At 48.1% G+C, this 18,743-nt stretch overlaps 7 protein-coding genes across 7 annotated transcripts; 3 read left to right on the plus strand and 4 right to left on the minus strand.

The window, feature by feature from the left end:
• Positions 1-947: 947 nt before the first annotated feature.
• Positions 948-2,211, plus strand: N7518_004413 (putative endo-1,4-beta-glucanase; the record flags this gene model as incomplete). The annotated part of the gene is made up of 4 exons (XM_057185340.1): positions 948-1,134; positions 1,194-1,539; positions 1,597-1,771; positions 1,840-2,211. The coding sequence occupies 4 exons, from the start codon at positions 948-950 to the stop codon at positions 2,209-2,211; spliced, it is 1,080 nt and encodes a 359-aa protein (XP_057042110.1).
• A 265-nt stretch (positions 2,212-2,476) lies between these two features.
• Positions 2,477-3,420, minus strand: N7518_004414 (NPP1 family protein; the record flags this gene model as incomplete). Its single annotated transcript, XM_057185341.1, has 4 exons — positions 2,477-2,577; positions 2,637-2,963; positions 3,041-3,105; positions 3,170-3,420. 4 exons carry the CDS (start codon positions 3,418-3,420, stop codon positions 2,477-2,479), a joined length of 744 nt encoding a protein of 247 aa, XP_057042111.1.
• Positions 3,421-3,890: 470 nt separating this feature from the next.
• Positions 3,891-4,889, minus strand: N7518_004415 (5'/3'-nucleotidase SurE; the record flags this gene model as incomplete). Its single annotated transcript, XM_057185342.1, has 3 exons — positions 3,891-4,511; positions 4,567-4,661; positions 4,718-4,889. The coding sequence occupies 3 exons, from the start codon at positions 4,887-4,889 to the stop codon at positions 3,891-3,893; spliced, it is 888 nt and encodes a 295-aa protein (XP_057042112.1).
• A 466-nt stretch (positions 4,890-5,355) lies between these two features.
• Positions 5,356-10,111, minus strand: N7518_004416 (putative ABC multidrug transporter; the record flags this gene model as incomplete). The annotated part of the gene is made up of 13 exons (XM_057185343.1): positions 5,356-5,454; positions 5,518-5,957; positions 6,014-6,173; positions 6,235-6,441; positions 6,496-6,806; positions 6,870-6,963; positions 7,013-7,188; positions 7,243-8,127; positions 8,180-8,579; positions 8,648-9,578; positions 9,631-9,761; positions 9,811-9,855; positions 9,908-10,111. 13 exons carry the CDS (start codon positions 10,109-10,111, stop codon positions 5,356-5,358), a joined length of 4,083 nt encoding a protein of 1,360 aa, XP_057042113.1.
• Positions 10,112-10,637: 526 nt separating this feature from the next.
• On the minus strand, positions 10,638-12,965 carry N7518_004417 (Zn(II)2Cys6 transcription factor; the record flags this gene model as incomplete). Its single annotated transcript, XM_057185344.1, has 6 exons — positions 10,638-11,186; positions 11,235-11,458; positions 11,508-11,806; positions 11,861-12,057; positions 12,128-12,812; positions 12,868-12,965. 6 exons carry the CDS (start codon positions 12,963-12,965, stop codon positions 10,638-10,640), a joined length of 2,052 nt encoding a protein of 683 aa, XP_057042114.1.
• Positions 12,966-13,969: 1,004 nt separating this feature from the next.
• Positions 13,970-15,738, plus strand: N7518_004418 (putative MFS transporter; the record flags this gene model as incomplete). Its single annotated transcript, XM_057185345.1, has 4 exons — positions 13,970-14,222; positions 14,301-14,541; positions 14,594-15,225; positions 15,320-15,738. 4 exons carry the CDS (start codon positions 13,970-13,972, stop codon positions 15,736-15,738), a joined length of 1,545 nt encoding a protein of 514 aa, XP_057042115.1.
• A 1,126-nt stretch (positions 15,739-16,864) lies between these two features.
• Positions 16,865-18,710, plus strand: N7518_004419 (putative MFS quinate transporter; the record flags this gene model as incomplete). Its single annotated transcript, XM_057185346.1, has 4 exons — positions 16,865-17,142; positions 17,209-17,398; positions 17,450-17,578; positions 17,631-18,710. 4 exons carry the CDS (start codon positions 16,865-16,867, stop codon positions 18,708-18,710), a joined length of 1,677 nt encoding a protein of 558 aa, XP_057042116.1.
• Between the last annotated feature and the right edge of the window lie 33 nt (positions 18,711-18,743).

An 18,743-nucleotide genomic window follows, 5' to 3' on the forward strand; every position in this document is an offset into this window, starting at 1 on the left:
CTGTCAAGCCACCAACCATGCACCTCCATCTACAACCCAAACCCCGCAGTCTATAAACACTCATATCGCATAATTAGACTGTGTGTTTGATCCTGAACATATCTCAAACTCACCCACGTGAAATACTCTTAGCTTGAGGTTGTCGATTGGAACCTCCCGGCGGAAATGTGAAGCCGATGGTAAATATGTCAACGCGGCAACTCGCAAGACTTTCACGGAGTTATTACCTCACTCTCGGTAGTTTTCTCCGTCTTGGCGCTGGATTCATGAGTTCAGATATTACTATCTTGCTCGTGGAGGTATCGGTATTTCGCATCCATTATCCTTCTCTTCCACTCAAACGCCAAATTCGCGAGTTTCGCTAGTTTCGCCAATTTTCGACAACGGGATAGATGAAGAATGAACATCTCAAATTCATAATGGAATAACAGGGCTTGAATAATAGTCCCCTATCTTCTTTCGATGGCACATTTCCCAAACTAGTGCCAAGGGCGCCTACCGACACTCCAAACGGGCCAGTGTGTCAGGTTCTCTTCCAAAACAACCACAGCTTCATGCGCCTGGCCTGACCCCTTGTTGCATTGCATGATTACTTCTTCTTGATGGATATCCTGAGCTATCTCGACACGGAGTCAGCGCGACCCCGCTGGTGGCGTTGTGACTCCTTGCGAAAATACCCCTAGGCTAAGTCATTCTCCGTGCAGAATGATCAGTTTGGTCCTAAATTTGCGTAAAGTGTATCCGATTGGTCTTTATTCCTGGTACTAATTGAATTCTCAATCCGAGGCAGATTAGAGATATTGACCAGGAGCACAGCACATGAAACCAAGTTGTACTCCTTTAGATCACTATAAATATGACCATCTTCTGTTGCCCAATTCCCACTCAACGCATCTATTTCTTCGAGAATCCAGCTTGTTCAACCTGCTTATTTCAATAAATCCGCAATGTATAGCCTTCTCGGCTCCGCTCTGTTTGTGTCTCTCGTTGCGGGCCATGGTCACGTCACCAACATCGTTATTAACGGTGTCTCCTTCGATGGATGGGACATAAACAGCTATCCTTATACAGAATCGCCTCCAGTCGTCGTGGCTTGGGGTACCCCAAATACTGCCAATGGCTTCATTGCTCCGGGTATGTTATTCCATCCTCTTTGACCAAGACCAATTCCCTTTCTAACTCTGCAAAACTAGATGCCTACACGACCTCTGATATTATCTGCCATCTCAACGCTACTAATGCTAAAGGTCACGCGGTAGTAGCTGCCGGTGACCGAGTCTTTATTCAGTGGACTGCCGACTGGCCGGAATCGCATCATGGACCGATCGTTGATTATCTTGCTAGTTGTGGCGCGAGTGGCTGTGAAACTGTGGATAAAACCACGCTCGAGTTCTTCAAGATCGACGCCGTCGGACTAATTGATGACACGACCGTCCCCGGTACTTGGGCTGATGATCAGCTCATAGCCCAGAACTCGGGATGGATGGTCGAGATTCCTCCCAACATCGCACCTGGGGATTATGTCTTGAGACACGAACTGTACGTAAATCCCACTCATTTCTCGAAAAATTTGCACTAACTAACCTTTCTGTGAAGGATCGCACTCCATAGCGCAGGCACTGAGGGTGGGGCCCAAAATTATCCCCAATGCTTCAACCTACAAATCACCGGCTCGGGGTCAGATCAGCCAGCAGGTATCTTGGCTACTGATCTGTACAATCCAACGGATCCTGGAATTCTCGTGAACATTTACACGTCTCTGTCAACCTATGTGAGTGGTTAATTGGCATGATGGCTCGCTGAGATTTCGCACTCCCCTGCTAATATCACTTTATCCAGACTATCCCAGGACCAACTCTTTACAGTGGTGCTGTCTCAATCACGCAAACCACCTCGGCAATCACCGCCTCGGGTACACCTGTGACAGGGACAGGTGTTACGACCGGCGGGACCACTACAACCTCAACCTCAACCTCCAAGGCCACTACCACAACCTTAGTGACTACCACGACGAGCACTACGAGTGCTATCACGACGAGCACTACCAGTGCTACCACTAGTACTACTTCTGCTGGTGGGGACGGAGCATCCCAGACTCTCTACGGTCAGTGTGGAGGAACTGGTTGGACAGGAGCAACCGCATGTGCATCGTCTGCAGCCTGTTCTTCGATGAACCCGTGGTATTATCAGTGTCTTCCGACTGCTGCTTGAATCGATATGGCACAATGCTCATATAAAACCTGTCGCAGAATAGTGTATTCAAAGTATGAGCAGAAACTGAGTGCAACTGATGAAGCCTATATAGTTGACGCACTATCGGCTAGGAGGAAAGACTCCAGTAGTTAGAGGAAGATTTATCTAATTACTTTGGACACTCGTAACCTTGTCATAGTATTGTATTCGTATTCACAACCTAATGGTGTATGCCAAGTAGGCGACAGCAAGCAGTTCATAACAACTCTTTCTTGACCCGAGCTCAGAAAGTTGCCTTTGCTAGGTTGGAAGCAAAGTTTCCGTCGTCGAAGGGAACATTCGCTGCTCCAAAATCGGTTGTATCCAAGGCATCTTGCACGACAGCTTAACATTCCATGTTAGATTGCGCTTCCAGAACTTGGGGGTATATTTAGGCAACTTACTTGACAATGATTCCCAGGCAACCAACGGCTGTGTGCCGCCCACAGTGGTTGTCAGGCTGAGGGAATGATCAACAGGCCAGATGGACTGGTACTTGATCAGAGAGGCGGTCCCATCAAGCGTGTAGCCATCTGTACTGCAGTCCCAGTCACCGTGTGCTGATGGACAGACGGCCACAATATTCGATGCAGTGGTACTTCCATCAGTGGAAAGCCAGATAATAACTCCTTCCCAATCATGGCGATGGCCGAGATCAGTCGAAGGCGAATCCTTGGGGAAATACCAGGAATACATCAGGGCATAGTAGTTGCCTGAAGAAGCGCCTCTCACTGTAAATTGCAAACAGAAGCCCATTAGTCAATTTACTCAGGGCTAGGTATTCAAATATAGTTCCGAAGAAGCTCACCGTATATCTGCCCTGTGCTCGTACTGCAATCACCATTTGAGCTTCCTGTTGGGCTGAGGCCGGCGCTACATCACAGATATTAGATATGCGAGTCCAGGAGATCGTTAAAGAGGAGATTCTTTCGCTCACTTAGTGTTCCCTTCTGCATCAACGGCCGGGAAAGGCACGCAGCCATTGACAACATAAAGCTTTGGCTGGTAGGCCAAATAGAGGTCGCCAACGGCACCAGCTGGAACTGTCTGGGGGAATCCGACAATTGCGTCAGATGCAACTGTTCCTCGACGTGTCAGCTCAAGCGGGCTAGCCATCACAGGCAGAACAGTGAGAGCAGCCAGTCCAGCTATCAGTTGAGGAATCATGTTGAAATTGAAAGTAGGCATACTGAGTTCGTGCTATGAGCAAACTGGTTTCCTTCGGAATATTTATATTGTATATGTGGTATTCATCCCTTTCGATCGGCATGCGTACCTTATCGCCGGGCCACTTTCTTCAGGCAGTTTAGTCCGGTGGAAACGGTCTTCAGTCCCGATGCAGCATAGTGAGTGATAATAGAGTCTGTCCTTAATTAGATTGTTGTTCGCCCGTGGGATCGACAGGCCCGGTGATTCGTTTCGTTACGTCTCTCTAACTCAAAAAATCCACACCCCACAAGCTGACGCAATTTATCCGCTTGCCAAACGGGTATCTATGCTTAATTGAAGCTAGTTTAGATTTAGTATATAGTAGCGGTCTTTATGCACCTTGGCAGAGATCTAATATTCTCTTGAACAATACACCATGGCTGAATATAACACGTGGTGATGATCAACATGATCGGCACGTTCTTGGCACCACTGTTTTTTTACACCAATCACGGTAGACAGGTCAGGAAATTCCCCAGCTTCTTCAAAACAATCGCCTGCATCTCAGCGTCGGCATCGTTCTTCGATGCTGCCATCCCAACTGAGACACTTGCATAGCACCCAGACGCTAGAGATACTTCAACTTCGCTTGGCAATCTCGATCTGCCACACGTAGTCACATCATTCGGAGTAAGAAATGGGACTGCGATATGGATGCGGGACAAGACGAAAGAGAAATCGGCCGGGTTTGTGCATTCGTCGGAAACCTTTCCGAAATTGACGTTCAGCCAGACATCGTCCGGCAGGTATGGTTTGCCAGCAGCAACCACCTGGTTTGTTAAGTTGGTTGCCAAATCGGCGTAGACATCACTGTAGTGAGGCCGCGAGCTTTCCCACGAAGTCTGAGAGCCACTAGCACCGGAGAAGGCGATAGCTGGGATTCCATCATGCGCAGCGTAGGTGGCAGCGCCCACTGTTCCGGAGAAGTAAACTGCGATGCCAATGTTATTGCCGACATTTGGACCTGTGACAGCCAAGTCTGGGGGGCCGTTGAAGAATTTAGGGGCACGCGTATTGATGCCGTATTGGATTGATGTCACCGGGTAGCTATTGACATAACCCAGTCGGGGCTATTTAACTATACGATCAGTCTACCGTTCTGGTAACAGCGGTGACGATACTGACCTCTGAGGAATTGAATCCCACGGCCGGGCTGCCAGATGGGCAGCTATTGAACTCGCATGGCTCAGTCAAGACAGTTGGCTCTGCTTCCATTGACCCTGTAGTGGCGCGTCAATAAAAGAGCGGAACGTACGGAGTAGTGAGGCATAACAACCCTTGCCACTCTGATTCTCGGCGGGCGCAGATACCACAACTGAATGGTCTGCCGCTCCTAGGGACTCGAATAGAGCGCGGATGTTCACTTCCGCCCAGCCGTCATCATTGGATGAGATGATGTTGACCGCGCTAGCAGCCAGAGGGAGGATCGCAAGAATATCGAACCGCATATTCAAGACATCCAGGGGCGTTGATACAGTGTAGAATCCAGGGGGTTGTTTGGCTGCTACTTGTCCTCCTCAACACGTGGGTTGTCGATCTTACTGGAAACCTCGGAGGAACCTCGGGATCCGCCACTGCCGTAGTCAACGGCTCAATCCGCAAACAGACGAACAGAAATTGAAACGGTAGATCATGTACTCTGTGACGTTTGAATTGAGCATCAAACATTTAAATGAGTTTAATTATGGTGGTGGGACGATGTAGACGAAAATCACATCCATGAATCTCGAAATATATATTGTGCAACCTCAGCTCCCTGGGCCATGTGACCATCGACTATCTTACAACACAGCAAGTGGAAAGCAAATTGGGTACACAAGAGACTTATCGTGTAAGTGTACCCCTAGAAGTTGAAATTTATCTATAGGTGATGCCGACACTAACTTAAAAAGGCCCTATGGTCGGCGCCATCTCTCATTCAGAACGAGCACTCTTAGTCTTCTTGCTCCTCAGCTTCATCATCAAAAATACCAAGGCGTAAGATGAGATGCAAAATAGGGCAGTGAGACCCGTCTAAAAGAACAATTAGTATCGCAATATAGGCCAGATAAACCAGATAAACCAGGGTATACTCACATCTCTCCACGAATAGTATTTCTCTTGAAGATTGAACGTCTTCGCATAATCGGAACCTTCCGAATACGGACAGAAGGAACATATCCCAGTCGAGTTCTTATCAGCTAGATAACCAGTCTGTGAGGCGAGGAAGTTGGCCATGTATTGGCCGCAGGTCTGACCAGACGGTGCGGTGAACTGCACAAATTCCGATGCTTCGCACTTGACCTTGACATCCCAGATCACTTCGCCAAATAGCCCACCAACCAAGTAGTGGAAAGGGTCCAGGTAGTAAATCCAGTACCGCCAAAATGGCTGCATAAGGGAGTAAGGAACCACCACGCCACAGAAACTGACCAGGCCGGCACCAATCAGGACGGGGTTCATCACAGCCGCGAAATACTCGTTCGGTGCATAAGCCGCAATTGCCTGGCCAATGGATGTGTATAGGAGCTCATAGACTGTCTTGATGTTAGGTACTCGGACGAACGCTCGTTGAATACTTGGTGTAACTTACAAATCATCTGAAGATAGACATGTCCGGAAACACTGGCCTCTACCGGAAGCCCTGCTGTGAAGTACCAGCATGCAAAATATAATGTGGCGCAAATGATAAGGTATGGAATCTCCGTCAGGGTCTGTGCTCCAATGAAGGCGCTCCAATGATAGGTTTTCGACTATATGGACACCGGGGTTAGCGATACTTGCACAGCAGTAGGATTCCACTAGCGTACTCACCTTTTTCTCTCGGGTTTCGAAAATGTCACGACTATGCAAGAAGAACGGCTGCATTTGGTTGATACAGCCTGGAGCGACGAAGATGAAGTTGAAAATGGCAAACAGTCTCAACTGAAGGGAGAAAGTGCCATTTCCAATCTTCCAGAAGGTAAATCCACTGAAAAGTGCCGCGAAAATATGGAGAAAGATCTTGTTCCACATGTAGTCCTATGTGAAGGTCAGCATTTGTGACCTGATTTGTATGACATTGCAGCAACGTACTGGTGAACGCCAGATATGAATGCTGAGGCGCTTAGAAACCGTCTTGAATTGGAACCAGTGCGAGGTCGCAAAATCTGCAGTATCTTCAACATATTCGGAATCATCTTTGCTACTTTCATTGAGAGCATCAAGTTTTGAGAGTGCTTGCTTGCGCTCTTCTGACTGGTTCCAGATTTCGATCCAATCTTGTTTTTCTGCAGTACCACCTCCTTGAACGACATCAATAATGTGCTCTGCTGGATTGGCATCGGGGGGACATGGCGCTCCGTTCCGGGCGAAGTAGTCCAAAATCTTGGTTGACTCCTTGCCAGCTATAACCACAAATGAGTCATTAGTTGCTTGATCAACCAATCACCCCAAAAGTTAAAACTCACTTTCTCCGAAATATGTCATTTTTCCGCCCTTAGCTAGTAAGAGAAGACCGTCAAATGCGTCGAATAGTACCGCAGATGGTTGATGAATTGTACACTAAGACATTAGTAAGATGAAAATATGTTTCAAGTTATTTACAACTTACCAGCACGGCTTGGCCGCCATCGACCAGTTTGCGAAGGAAACGCACAATGTTGAACGCACTTTGCCCATCAAGCCCGGAAGTGGGTTCATCCAAAAACAGCAATGTGGGCTTAGCAACAAGCTCAACGCCCAGGGTCACGCGTTTGCGCTGTTCGATGCTAAGTCCAGCTCCGGGTACTGTGAATAATCAGTATCGCTGTCCAGTGAATTCAAGACATCAGGCGAACATACCTCCGATTAGTGCTTCGCTGATATCACGCAGCTCCAGAAGGTCGATAATATGCTCGACGTAAGCGATCTTTCCTTCATGTGGAATCGTCGATGGCTGGCGAAGAACGGCCGAAAAGTCCAAGGCCTCCTTGACGGTGGCTGTCTCGAGATGCACATCCATCTGTTCACAGTAACCAGTAGTTCGCTGGAAGCTGATTCCAACAGGGCGGCCGTCAATCAAAACTGATCCGTAGATCTCTCCGCTATCCTTGCGCTGAGCAAGCACGTCCAACAAAGTTGTTTTTCCGGCTCCAGAAGCTCCCATAAGGGCAACCAGGTTTCCAGGTTGGACAAATCCAAACACTTTGCTCAGAAGCTGTTTCTTCTCACCATGGAAAGGTACATGGTAGTCAAGATCTTTCCATGTGAAGGTTGACTGCTTGACCGAGCCTAAAAATGCGCCAGCATCTGCCTCCTTTGACTTCTCACCTTCTTCCTTTCCACAAGTCTTCTCACTGCCACGCTTGTATAGTAGAACAGATGATCCACTTTGGCTGTTCCGGAGTTCAAGCCCGCAAGAAGTCAGAAAGATGAAAAAAAACCAAAAACCAATCAAAATACCAAAGCTTCTCCAGATGTGATGCACTGAGTAACTGTATTGCTCTTGAATGTATTTTGCCCCATCAATAATACCTTCATCGTCACTTCCAAGGACTGAACATCCACGGTGGACAGACACTGAGCTGGAGTATCCGGTGCCGTAAGGAAGATAGTCGGGCTCTATGCAAGTGAATTTGCGTCCAACAAACTCATTGGCCATGAGTGCTTCAAATGCATACGCTCCCGGATTGAGGTAGAAGATCCAACGGAACCACACATGCATTTTATGGAACGGAATAAGGTATCCTGCAACTTGTCAGTTTGGAATGCTTGGTATCAATGCTATTCAAATACTCACCTCCATAGACAAAGAAGACGGTGGACAGTAAGCCGGATATTTTAGATGCATTTCCAAACTGTTTGCATACAGCACCAACGGCTCGGAATAATTGTACAAAACACAATGTCTGTACAATGACAATGATCCAAAATGTAAAGAACTTTCCTGCGTTCATTTGAAGAGCAGCCATGAAGTAAAGGATGAGCGAGAAGCAGGTCACCTGGAACACCACGACTGGGATATCAGTGATAGCGTTGGCAATAGCGAAGGCCGTAGGTCGGTAAAATCCGAATCGCTTCTGACGAGAAAGAATCGGCCGGCCCATGAAAGATGCAGTCGTTTCAGACAGACTTTCAAGGAGGAAATATAACACCGGAAAGAAGCAAACACCGGGTCGTAAGAATATCGAGCTCGAATCCTTGATGTTTCAACTGTCAGCCAGGTGTTCTTGAGTCGGGTCGGGTGGAGAGCTTCCGGATTACTTACCTCTGCCAAGTTATAGAACAAACTTCCACAGACTAGAGCCTGTATTATAGCTGACCCGATTTTGACAAATAGCGACAGTTTATCACCCCAGATAACCTGAAACTGGCGAAGAGCACAAGCGGAAATTTGATCACAGATATTGGCTGTGTAAACACTGTTGTTCCGAGGAATATGCTGTTTGCGCTTTTCACTAGATACTGCCATCTCAAGGTCTTCGGCTTCGTAGCTCAGCTTCTGAGGGTCCACAATAGAATTTATTTGATCCTTGCAGATGGAGCTGTTTTGATAGCAGTTTTCGAAGTCTTCTGGTGTATTGGGCACCTTCTCTTCCCAACCGGGTCGGATTGTGCGTTCGGTAACGACAGTGACTGATGTAAGGAAGTCTGCGACATTTGCGCCCTTGGGGCAGATGAATCCAAGGTCTTCAAAGTACTTCCTTGCGATTCGGCGAGGGCCGTAGTAAGTGACACGGCCTTCAGCTAAGACAAGGACCTTGTCGAACTGGTCATAAATACCGTTTCCGGCTTGGTAAGTAGTAGTAATGATTGTTTTGTCGTTTCGGTCCGCTTCACGTCTGAGCATTCGAGCAAATTCCACCGCTGATTTCGAATCCAATCCCCGAGTAGGATTATCCCACATCTGGACTGGACTTTGCCCAGCCAGGACCTCAGCAAGAGAAACGCGCTTACGTTCACCTCCTGACACGCCTCGGATATACTCGTTTCCTACTAGGTTCTTCTTGGTGTGTCCAATTCCTAGTGAATCCAGAATCTCATCACGATGATTCTGCACAAAGTCCTTGCGGTTCCTCAGGTGCTCCGGGCGCTCGTTGGGAACCTTGTTTCGAAGGGCGAATTTCATTGTACGGTTGACAGTAAGGGTTGGGAAGTGAACGTCGTCTGCAGTGCAGTTAGCATTGAGCTCGACATATCTCAAGGTAAGATTGCATGCCTTCGTTGTTGAACATGATCTGCTGGCGGAACCTTTTGGCAGTCTCGTGATCCATGCTTCCGTAGTTGATTTCGCCGGCTACTTCATCAAAACTATCCCGATCATTGGAGAGGACTCTGAGTAGGGAAGTGCATCCGGAGCCTGGGCGCCCAAGCACGAGAAGCTATGTTGATTAGTTACAACATTCCTATTCTCGAGTTGTGGGAGCATACCATTTCCCCAGGCCTGACCTGACCAGCAACATCTTTGAGGATCGTCTAGAAACTAAGTCAGTTTAGGATAACTAGATGCATAGTAGAGTATGCTCACCCTCTTTGGGCGGGCACCACGCTTAAGCAGTGCCCCAATCTGTCGCGGGTCCACCTCTGACCATAAAGTGCTTCCTAAAGCAGCATCCGGTGCCGTAACTCGAACATTTAAGTCGCGGAAGGTGACTGTAAGCCGTTTGCGAATCTGGTCATCGCCGTGTTCCAGATCAACAGGGGTTGCTGTGCCGGACGATGGAGTTTCCATGACGGAGGCCTGTATTCCTGGAATAAAAACGAACGACTACTTGCGATCGCACCAATTAAAGTGGGATTGGAGGGAAATACCATGATGTCGAGTCGCAGCAGACAGCAGAACTCTTATATTGCGCATTTTATTATGGCATCTATGCTTTTAAATCCATATTACCGAGAGTGGGTCTTGCTAACAGATCACATCAAGCATGTCGGAATTGATAGATAGGGGATATGCCTTAAAACAACTAAAAAACTGCAAAGACCATTGTGTTAGCGAGGATATCACTGGGGCGCGGTGCTCGGAAATATACGAACGGATATATGAGCGACCCACCTGGTCAGAAACGATCGTTGATTCGCTGAGTTTCTATTTTTGCGCCTTTCAGAGCTTCAATTAGATCCACCCCTCGGATATAGATCCACTTGCACCGGTCACCGGTTACTAATTCCGTGGATGATCCCCCTGATTGAGACCAAATAGATATAGTTTGAAGGAGTCGTATTCTAGGTTATGAAATTCCTTGGTGTGAGGCCCGTCAGAGGACTGGGCCAGAATTTGACTGATAAACCGAAAAGAACGCGTCCAGGTCCATGGTGGAGAAATCGAAATCCCAGCCCATGTCAGATTGAGTAAAATCAAGCAAGTCTTCCCCGGAGCCCGCAGAGCCTCCGGTTGCCGGATTTTCCAAGGTTTCCACCTGTGGGAGATTCCAAGGAGAATTTGATATGCCAGGCCGCATTCCTATTGACGGGTTCTGAGGAATTACGGGGTTTTTGGGCAGTAATCGATGCCTGCCGTCGGAGGTGAGGCCTTGCTGTATGGCTGTCCCTCCTGGGAGCGCAATGTTATCCCCAGTTGTTGCTAATAGAGGTACCCATTCGTACGATGGGTTGATATTGCGAAGTACAGTCTGCATGGCTGCAATTGTGCTTGCGATCGGGTCACCAGCTCGCATAGTTGACAAAATTTGCATTGAAGCATAAACCCATGGCAGGTAGACAGGCGCGACATTCGGGTTGTGAATGAACTCATAGATGAGAGTAAATACCGAATTACCGAAAAAGTACCCATGGTATCGTAATTCCTACGATAATGTTAGTGGAACTTTTATAACAACATTTTGTCTATTTACCAGAACAAGATTATTGAGTCTTGAAGCTTCACATAAGTGATGGAGTGTTTTTTGGGCAGCAGTGATGGCATGGTTGCAGGCTTCGTTGAGCCAAGAAGGTGTTTCTCTGGGGTAATTTGTGACATGGGCGCTAGACTGGTTGAGTGCGATATTCCTCTCGCGCTGCCAATGGCCGCGGAATATCAAGAACGGGCGAAATGTAAGAAGTAGAGTATGATAGTATACTAGCTCTGGTCAGAGTAAGGTCAAAAAATATACCGACTGTTCACTTACAAGTAATGAATATTGTTTGTCGAACCCCAATGGATCCCGCCTGGATGCTACTATCAAGACCAAGACCCAAAGCTTGTTGTAGATGTGCTTCATGACCACGAATGTCATCCGCAATGGACCGAGCGACTCTCCACATGTGCAGAAGAGACTCATGCCGCTGGCCGTATATCTCAGTAACAGAACGAGTGATGGTCTTGCAAAGCTGCACCAACAATCGAATAAACGGATCCTGCGGATACTCTATTGCGACATCTTTAAGAGAGATGGAGCTAGGACGTCCCACGTGAAAGCAGAACCAGCTATATATGAAGTTAGCAAGTTCATCAAGTATCGAACTGAAAGGGGTAATTCACGTTTCGTAGATGTAAAGAGACCAGAAAGTTACCCGTCGTTCTTCAATATTTTCCGGGGTTTGATCAACATCATGGGGAACGTCCTTATGTAGACCTGCTGCTAAGGCCTTGCGAGAAGCAGAACCCAAATATAAAAACGCTGAGTTGGGCCGACCTTGTTCATTCTGGTAATTGGCGTAAAATCCAAGTATGTCAGTCTGTAAACAACAAGACAGGGTGATAAGAACTTATCATATGCAATGAGATTTGGATAGTCTGAAGGTTCACCACATCATCAAACGCGGTTAATGAAGCCTTGACACGCTCGAACAGCACATCACCCCAGGCAAAATGATCCGTGCCAAGTGCCGCGCTTGCCATGGCAAGGAGAAGGATCGCTTGGGTGAAAGCATCTAGATGGTCTGTGGGCGAAGAATTGTAGAGTTTGTCCAGACATTGCTCATAATATATCTTTGGGCGAAGTGGCATCAGATGATAAAGGCTGGAGAGAAATCGCGACAGAAAAAGCTTAGCCAAGTCGTACGGCAGGAACATCATAGACAAATCTCCTTTCCCGAGGGACTTGTTTTCATGAAAGTCTGGTGTCCCGAAGAAAATGCGACGAAAGCTAAACAAATCCAACCCAGCTCCAGCCTCCTCGACTCCGCCAGAGGGTTCAGGCTGGGAGGCAGGATTGGAGACGAGATCCCGATAGATATGCTGCATGAGAGAGAAATGAGATGTGGGGCCATAGTATAGCTGCATCCGACATGACGGTGATGCCATATGTGTCGCAGACACGCTATTCGGGAAGTCATTCATGACGGAGGCTGTGCGCTGCGGCACTCCAGTTGGGGAAGCTTGACGAGGTGAATTCCTCTCGGGGGTTTCCTCATTCTCATGTTTCTTTCGCCTATGGCGAATATAGTCTCTGTATATACAGGGTGTGTTGCGCAGTTGGCAAGTTTTGCACCTGGTGTTATATTAGCCATGTATTCACTATCCGAACATAGACCAAAAAATCTCACGGGGTCAGGCCATTGCACTTGATTTTACGTTTGCGGCATTCTTGGCATGCGCGAGGGATTCGCCAACCTGTTTGAGCTTTATCCGATGCCTCAGACATGAATAAATTTGTATGCAATCTCACACCTCCTATCTGTGCAGTTCATCCGTTTAATCCGAGGGATTATCCGTATATATCCGGGTCACGTGGTGCTGTGTCATCAAGTCACACCACGGCGGTGTATTCTATTCCACCTCTGCGTACGTTGGAGATCAATCTGATTCAAAACTGTTCTCTCACTGATAATCTATGTCGCACCCCAGAAGTATCTCCAAGTTCATCATATTTGAATATGCCCTCTTATGTCACATGACCCAGCACCTTGTAAAAAGGCATCCAAATCCCAACCCGAGGTCGTCTGAAGACGTCGTGCATGAATCACTATCCAGTACACTCTTGACAATAGCCTAAACTCATTCGATGCGAGCAGCTTCGGGACAGCTTCGGGATAAGTTCCGATCGGATGACATCTTTCCGATGCATCTTTCTTGCAAGACTCGGGGTTATGGAGAATCACAACGCCTGACCAATTCTAGGGTTATGGTTGGTCACAGACGACTAAGAGATAGTCAGATGAGGGGATCGGGATTTCTCGTACGAAGTGCCTAGGCTGTACCTAGACTAGGGCTTATAATTCATTCGGATAACCCCACAAAGCCAATGATACAATCCGGGGTGGATCCACAAGTCTAGGGAAATCTCGAAGTCATCTGGGGAAATTCCAAGCGTGGCTTACCATTGATTTAATTTATCTCGAAAATATAGGTCTCGGAGACTTTGGCGTGCTAACAATTATTATGATTGGGCCTGCCACTGTCAGTTCTGACTAGCAAGGCATCCCTCTCCCACTGGGAGCGGCAGATTGGGATTCCAGCTGCTGAAAAAGCCGAATATCAGGTCGGAATTGAGTCCGTGATACCCCACAATACTAGACTCATCATTTGGATCTTCTGACCTATAAGATACCCGGTTGCCCCCTATGTTTTCCCTGATCCCTGTCATCTGAAAACTTCAGACCGCCCTTTTACCCCTTCCAAGCTCAATCCACTGTCAGGTACTCCAACATGGCTGACGCCGAGAGAGGCACCACGCCTCTTGGTGATGAAAAGGTCATTTTAGACCACAAAGAGTATATGATGGGCGAAGGCACCCATGGTGCAGCAGAAAAGGGCCAACTCGCGACAGACGAACATGGCCAGCCACTGCTAAAATTTGACAAGGCCGCCGAGTCACGATTGCGACTCAAGATTGATTTGTATATTGTCCCGACTGTTGCAATCCTGTATCTCTTTTGTTTTATCGATCGAGCCAATGTTGGTATGTGATCAACCCCGGTTGTTATATTCCGAGTTTTATTTCCAGTTCAACCACTAATCCGTTTCTTTTCTGGAACAGGCAACGCTAAATTGGCCGGTTTCGATAAGGACCTTGGACTCAAGGGCTATGATTACAATGCTGTGCTGTCGATATTCTTTATCTCATACATTATCTTTGAGATTCCCAGCAATCTCATGTGCAAATGGATCGGACCGGGGTGGTGGCTACCAGGGATCACATTGGGGTTCGGTATCTGTTCAGTCGCCACGGCTTTTGTCACTGATATGCGCAGCGCATCTGGTGTCCGCTTCCTTTTGGGGTATGTGCCCTGGAGTCCGCAAAATCGACAGTGCTAACAACCTCTCCTTTAGCATGTTCGAGGCAGGACTCATGCCTGGAATCGCATACTACCTTTCACGTTGGTATCGACGAAGTGAACTTGCCTTCCGGCTATCATTATATATTGTCATGGCTCCTCTCGCTGGAGCGTTCGGTGGTCTTTTAGCCTCGGGTATTCTCATGCTCGATCATTTCGGTTCCCTCCGCAGCTGGCGTATGATTTTTGCGATTGAGGGTATCGTCACCATTGGAATTGCTCTCATCTCATTCTTCACGTTGACCGACCGACCTGAGACAGCCAAATGGCTCTCCGAGGAAGAGAAGGATCTAGCCATTGCCCGTGTGAAATCGGAACGTGTTGGCGCGACCGAGGTCCTCGACAAATTCGATGTAGCCAAGACACTACGTGGTATCTTCAGCCCGGTAACAATCGTGATTGGGGTAATGTTTATGTTGGACAACATTACCGTTCAGGGGCTTGGGTTCTTTGCGCCTACTATTGTCAAAACCATTTACCCCGATGCCACTGTGGTGGCTCAACAGCTGCACACTGTGCCTCCTTATGTTGTCGGCGCGTTTTTCACTGTGCTGTTCCCCTACCTCAGCTGGCGATTTGATCATCGCCTAATCTTCTTCATTATCTGCCCGCCGCTAATGATGACCGGTAAGTCTCAGCTCCTTGAGCAACCTTGGTTGCAAAGTACAAGGATTGCAGGGTATACCAGGTTCCAGGCTAATCATTACGGGGATCGTTATAGGTTATATCATGTTCCTGGCTAGCGAAGCCAGTATGGTCCGATATGGGGCCACCTTTATTATTGCCTGTGGAGCATTTTCCTTTGGGTCCCTATGTCCTGCAATCGCATCGGCAAATGTGATTTCAGACACTGCGAGATCTTCGGCTATTGGAACCACGGTGATGTTCGGCAATATCGGTGGGCTGATCAGCACTTGGTCATTCTTGCCTTTTGATGGGCCTAACTACCCTATTGGTAATGGTCTCAACTTCGCAACTTCAACCGTCATTCTCCTTCTTGGGGCCAGTCTATGGGCATATATCATATGGGAAAACCGGCGCCGTGTGCGTGTCGATGTCCACAGCGCCTTGGCGGGACTTTCCCCCCAACAGATTCAGGACCTGGACTGGCGCAATCCTGGTTTCCGCCTGCGACCATAGCCAGGTTCTATACCTCGAGTAATCAATTTTGCCCCGGTTCATGACCTTAGAACTCCTCACTAGCCTTCGTCTCGAACATACAATGAATTATTGGCAAAGACATAGGCTATCTGAGGACTCCATTGGCGTTATACGCGTAAAATTTTCTAGATCCAAAATTCTTCGGTTCATTTGAGCAGCCGAAGAATGAACCAAATGTTCTAGAGCTGTACGGGTCTTACTTCAAAGATCCGTGATTGGCAGACTTGAATAACGAATTACAACAAACATATGTGGCCAGGAAATTGCACATGGCTCAAAGGATTGCCGATCATGTCGGTACGGTCCTGTTCATTACAAAACACGCGAGGAATAACTAGAGACTTTGGTGATCGGCGTGTCCAAGCGCACCCCACGCCAAGGAAATCGTCTTTCTTTCTTGTTGTGGTGGTCTGTGAACCAATCAGTGGCTTCAAATCGTTCATGGATGGGGTTTTCTCTAGTTTTCGCCCCGCGATAAATAGGCTAGTATAATCCCCGCAAGCCACGTACGGCACACACATTCTCATCCGGACGTTGTCCGAAACTCACTGTCAAGGTTCGATGAAGAAAACAATAGACTTGGCAGATCATGTACTCCAGTACGTCCTGCGTCGGAGTAGAATGTCAAGAACATCTGGGAATGAACATACAAGACAGGAAACAAGCGAGCCACCGTGACCCTACAGTGCTCGAGGGAAGCTGCATATTTCAATCCAAGGGAACACGTGGTGATTCAGGAACTCGGCCATGTTCCGTTGAGATATCCCTGGAAAGAGAAAGACGGCAACTTCGGACTTGGGACTGAAGACGCAAGCTCTCTTGGCGCTGTTCCCCGGGTCTTGGCTTGTCCCGGTGTATCATGTGTATCATGTCTCACCAGTCCACAGCTCATTTGAACTACGGAGTACAGGGATCTTTCGGTCTTGACATATTTCTCGGGCTGGGATTTCCGGTCACCCGCCCCCAGATTTCCCCGCATGTCGTGGGACCAACATCTCATAGCTATAAAGACCCCTTGCTCTGGCTCACGTTTGCTTTTTTTCCTCTTCTCCTACTACCCCCGGATTATCCCCGCATTCAACTACATACTTGAGTGTTGCCCATCATGGCCGGCGGAGCAAAGAAACCAGTCAATATATTCCGCCTCAAAGACCTGGGTGAGCCCAAGGAGGTTTTCAACTGGCGATTATGGTTCTCGGTCATCTCATTTGGCCTGATGGGCGCTGCCCGAGGTGTCGATGAGGGGTTGATCTCAGGTGCCTTCAATTCTAAAGACTTTCAACGTTACATCAACTATGACTCGTACAGCCAAGTGGAACAGACCAACATCAAGGGAAATGTCACTGCAATGGTCCAGATTGGATCTGTTGGAGGCGCTCTTTTGTGGGTTCTTCCTTGATCTTTATTATATCGGATCTCGTTTCACTAACCCGGTCTGTTTTTATACAGTGCGTTCTTAGTTTGTGATCGCATCGGTCGTATCTGGGCAACCCGCCAACTTTGTGTTTTATGGATTGTGGGAATCGCGGTTTTCATGGGTAACGGTGGCAGCTTAGGTGCTGTCTATGCTGGTCGCTTTATTGCTGGACTCGGTGTGGGCCAGACAGTTGTCGTTGCTCCTGTATATCTTGCTGAAATTGTGAGTTGCTCATTATCCCAGTCATACATCCATACCAACTAACGAAGAAAGGCCCCCGCTTCTATCCGTGGTCTTTGTACCTGTGTCTTCACAGGCTTTGTCTATCTGGGTATTGTCCTTGCATATTTCGCCAACTATGGTTGCCAAATCAACCTCGGCGACAACACGCACAACCGATGGGTATGTGTGATCCACTCCGTACCATATATTATCAATACTGACTCGAAGATAGCTCGTTCCCACGAGTCTGCATATTATCTTTGCCGGCTTAATATTCCTCCTCTCCTTCCTCCAGCACGAATCACCCCGATATCTAGTCAAACGCGGCCAGCTCGAAAAAGCTATCTCCAATCTCTCAAAAATCCGTGGGCTACCATCCGACGATGAATATGTCGTACGCGAGATATCCAGTATTCAAACGACACATGCAGCTGAGATGGAGGCCACAATGGGGTCTGGCGCTATGGGCGTGATCAAGGAAACCTTCCTCGTCCCATCGAACCTCTACCGAGTTTACCTCACATTCATGGCCCAACTTCTTTCGCAGTGGTCCGGAGCCGGCAGTATCACTGTCTACGCTCCTGATTTATTCAAGTTGCTAGGAGTCACAGGCAGTAACGAGTCTCTGCTGGTCACTGCTGTGTTCGGAATCATCAAACTGGTTGCCGCAATTCTCTGTGCTCTTTTTTTGGTTGATGTAATTGGACGCAAGCGAGCGCTCCTCCTTGGTATCACCCTGCAAGCAATTGCCATGATCTACATCGCCGGCTTCTTGACCTCCGTTCCCAAAATGGGCGTCGACGATAGCTACAAGGTACCGGCTGACAAGAAGAGCGCTAGCGAGGGCGCCATTGCAATGATTTACCTCTCTGGCTTTGGATGGGCTCTCGGCTGGAATTCAATGCAGTATCTGCTGACTGCAGAGCTCTTCCCGCTGCGCATCCGTGCTCTTTGCACTTCCATGGCCATGACTCTCCACTTTGCCAACCAGTATGGTAATGCGCGCGCAGTTCCCAATATGCTTCTGCCCGTCGCAGAGGGTGGAATTGACCCCAAGGGTACGTTCTGGTGCTTTGCTGCCATTACGGTTATCGGTGGTATCTGGGTCTGGTTTAGTATTCCGGAGACTGCAGGCCGCTCATTGGAGAGTATGGATCGTCTATTTGCTTTGCCGTGGTACAAGATTGGCCGGTATGGTAACCGGGATGCCGATGAACGTGACCAGGTAGTGGATGAGAAGATGGAGATGGCGGTGCAGACGCACGGAACGGCTCAACATGTTGAGAGGCAGGACAGAGAGAACCGAGTCTGAATATCTTCTAGATATCTCTAGTATTCATTTGCT

The sequence above is a fragment of the Penicillium psychrosexuale genome (assembly GCF_028828465.1).
Source record: "Penicillium psychrosexuale strain IBT 29551 chromosome Unknown utg000003l, whole genome shotgun sequence".
NCBI lineage: Eukaryota > Fungi > Ascomycota > Eurotiomycetes > Eurotiales > Aspergillaceae > Penicillium > Penicillium psychrosexuale.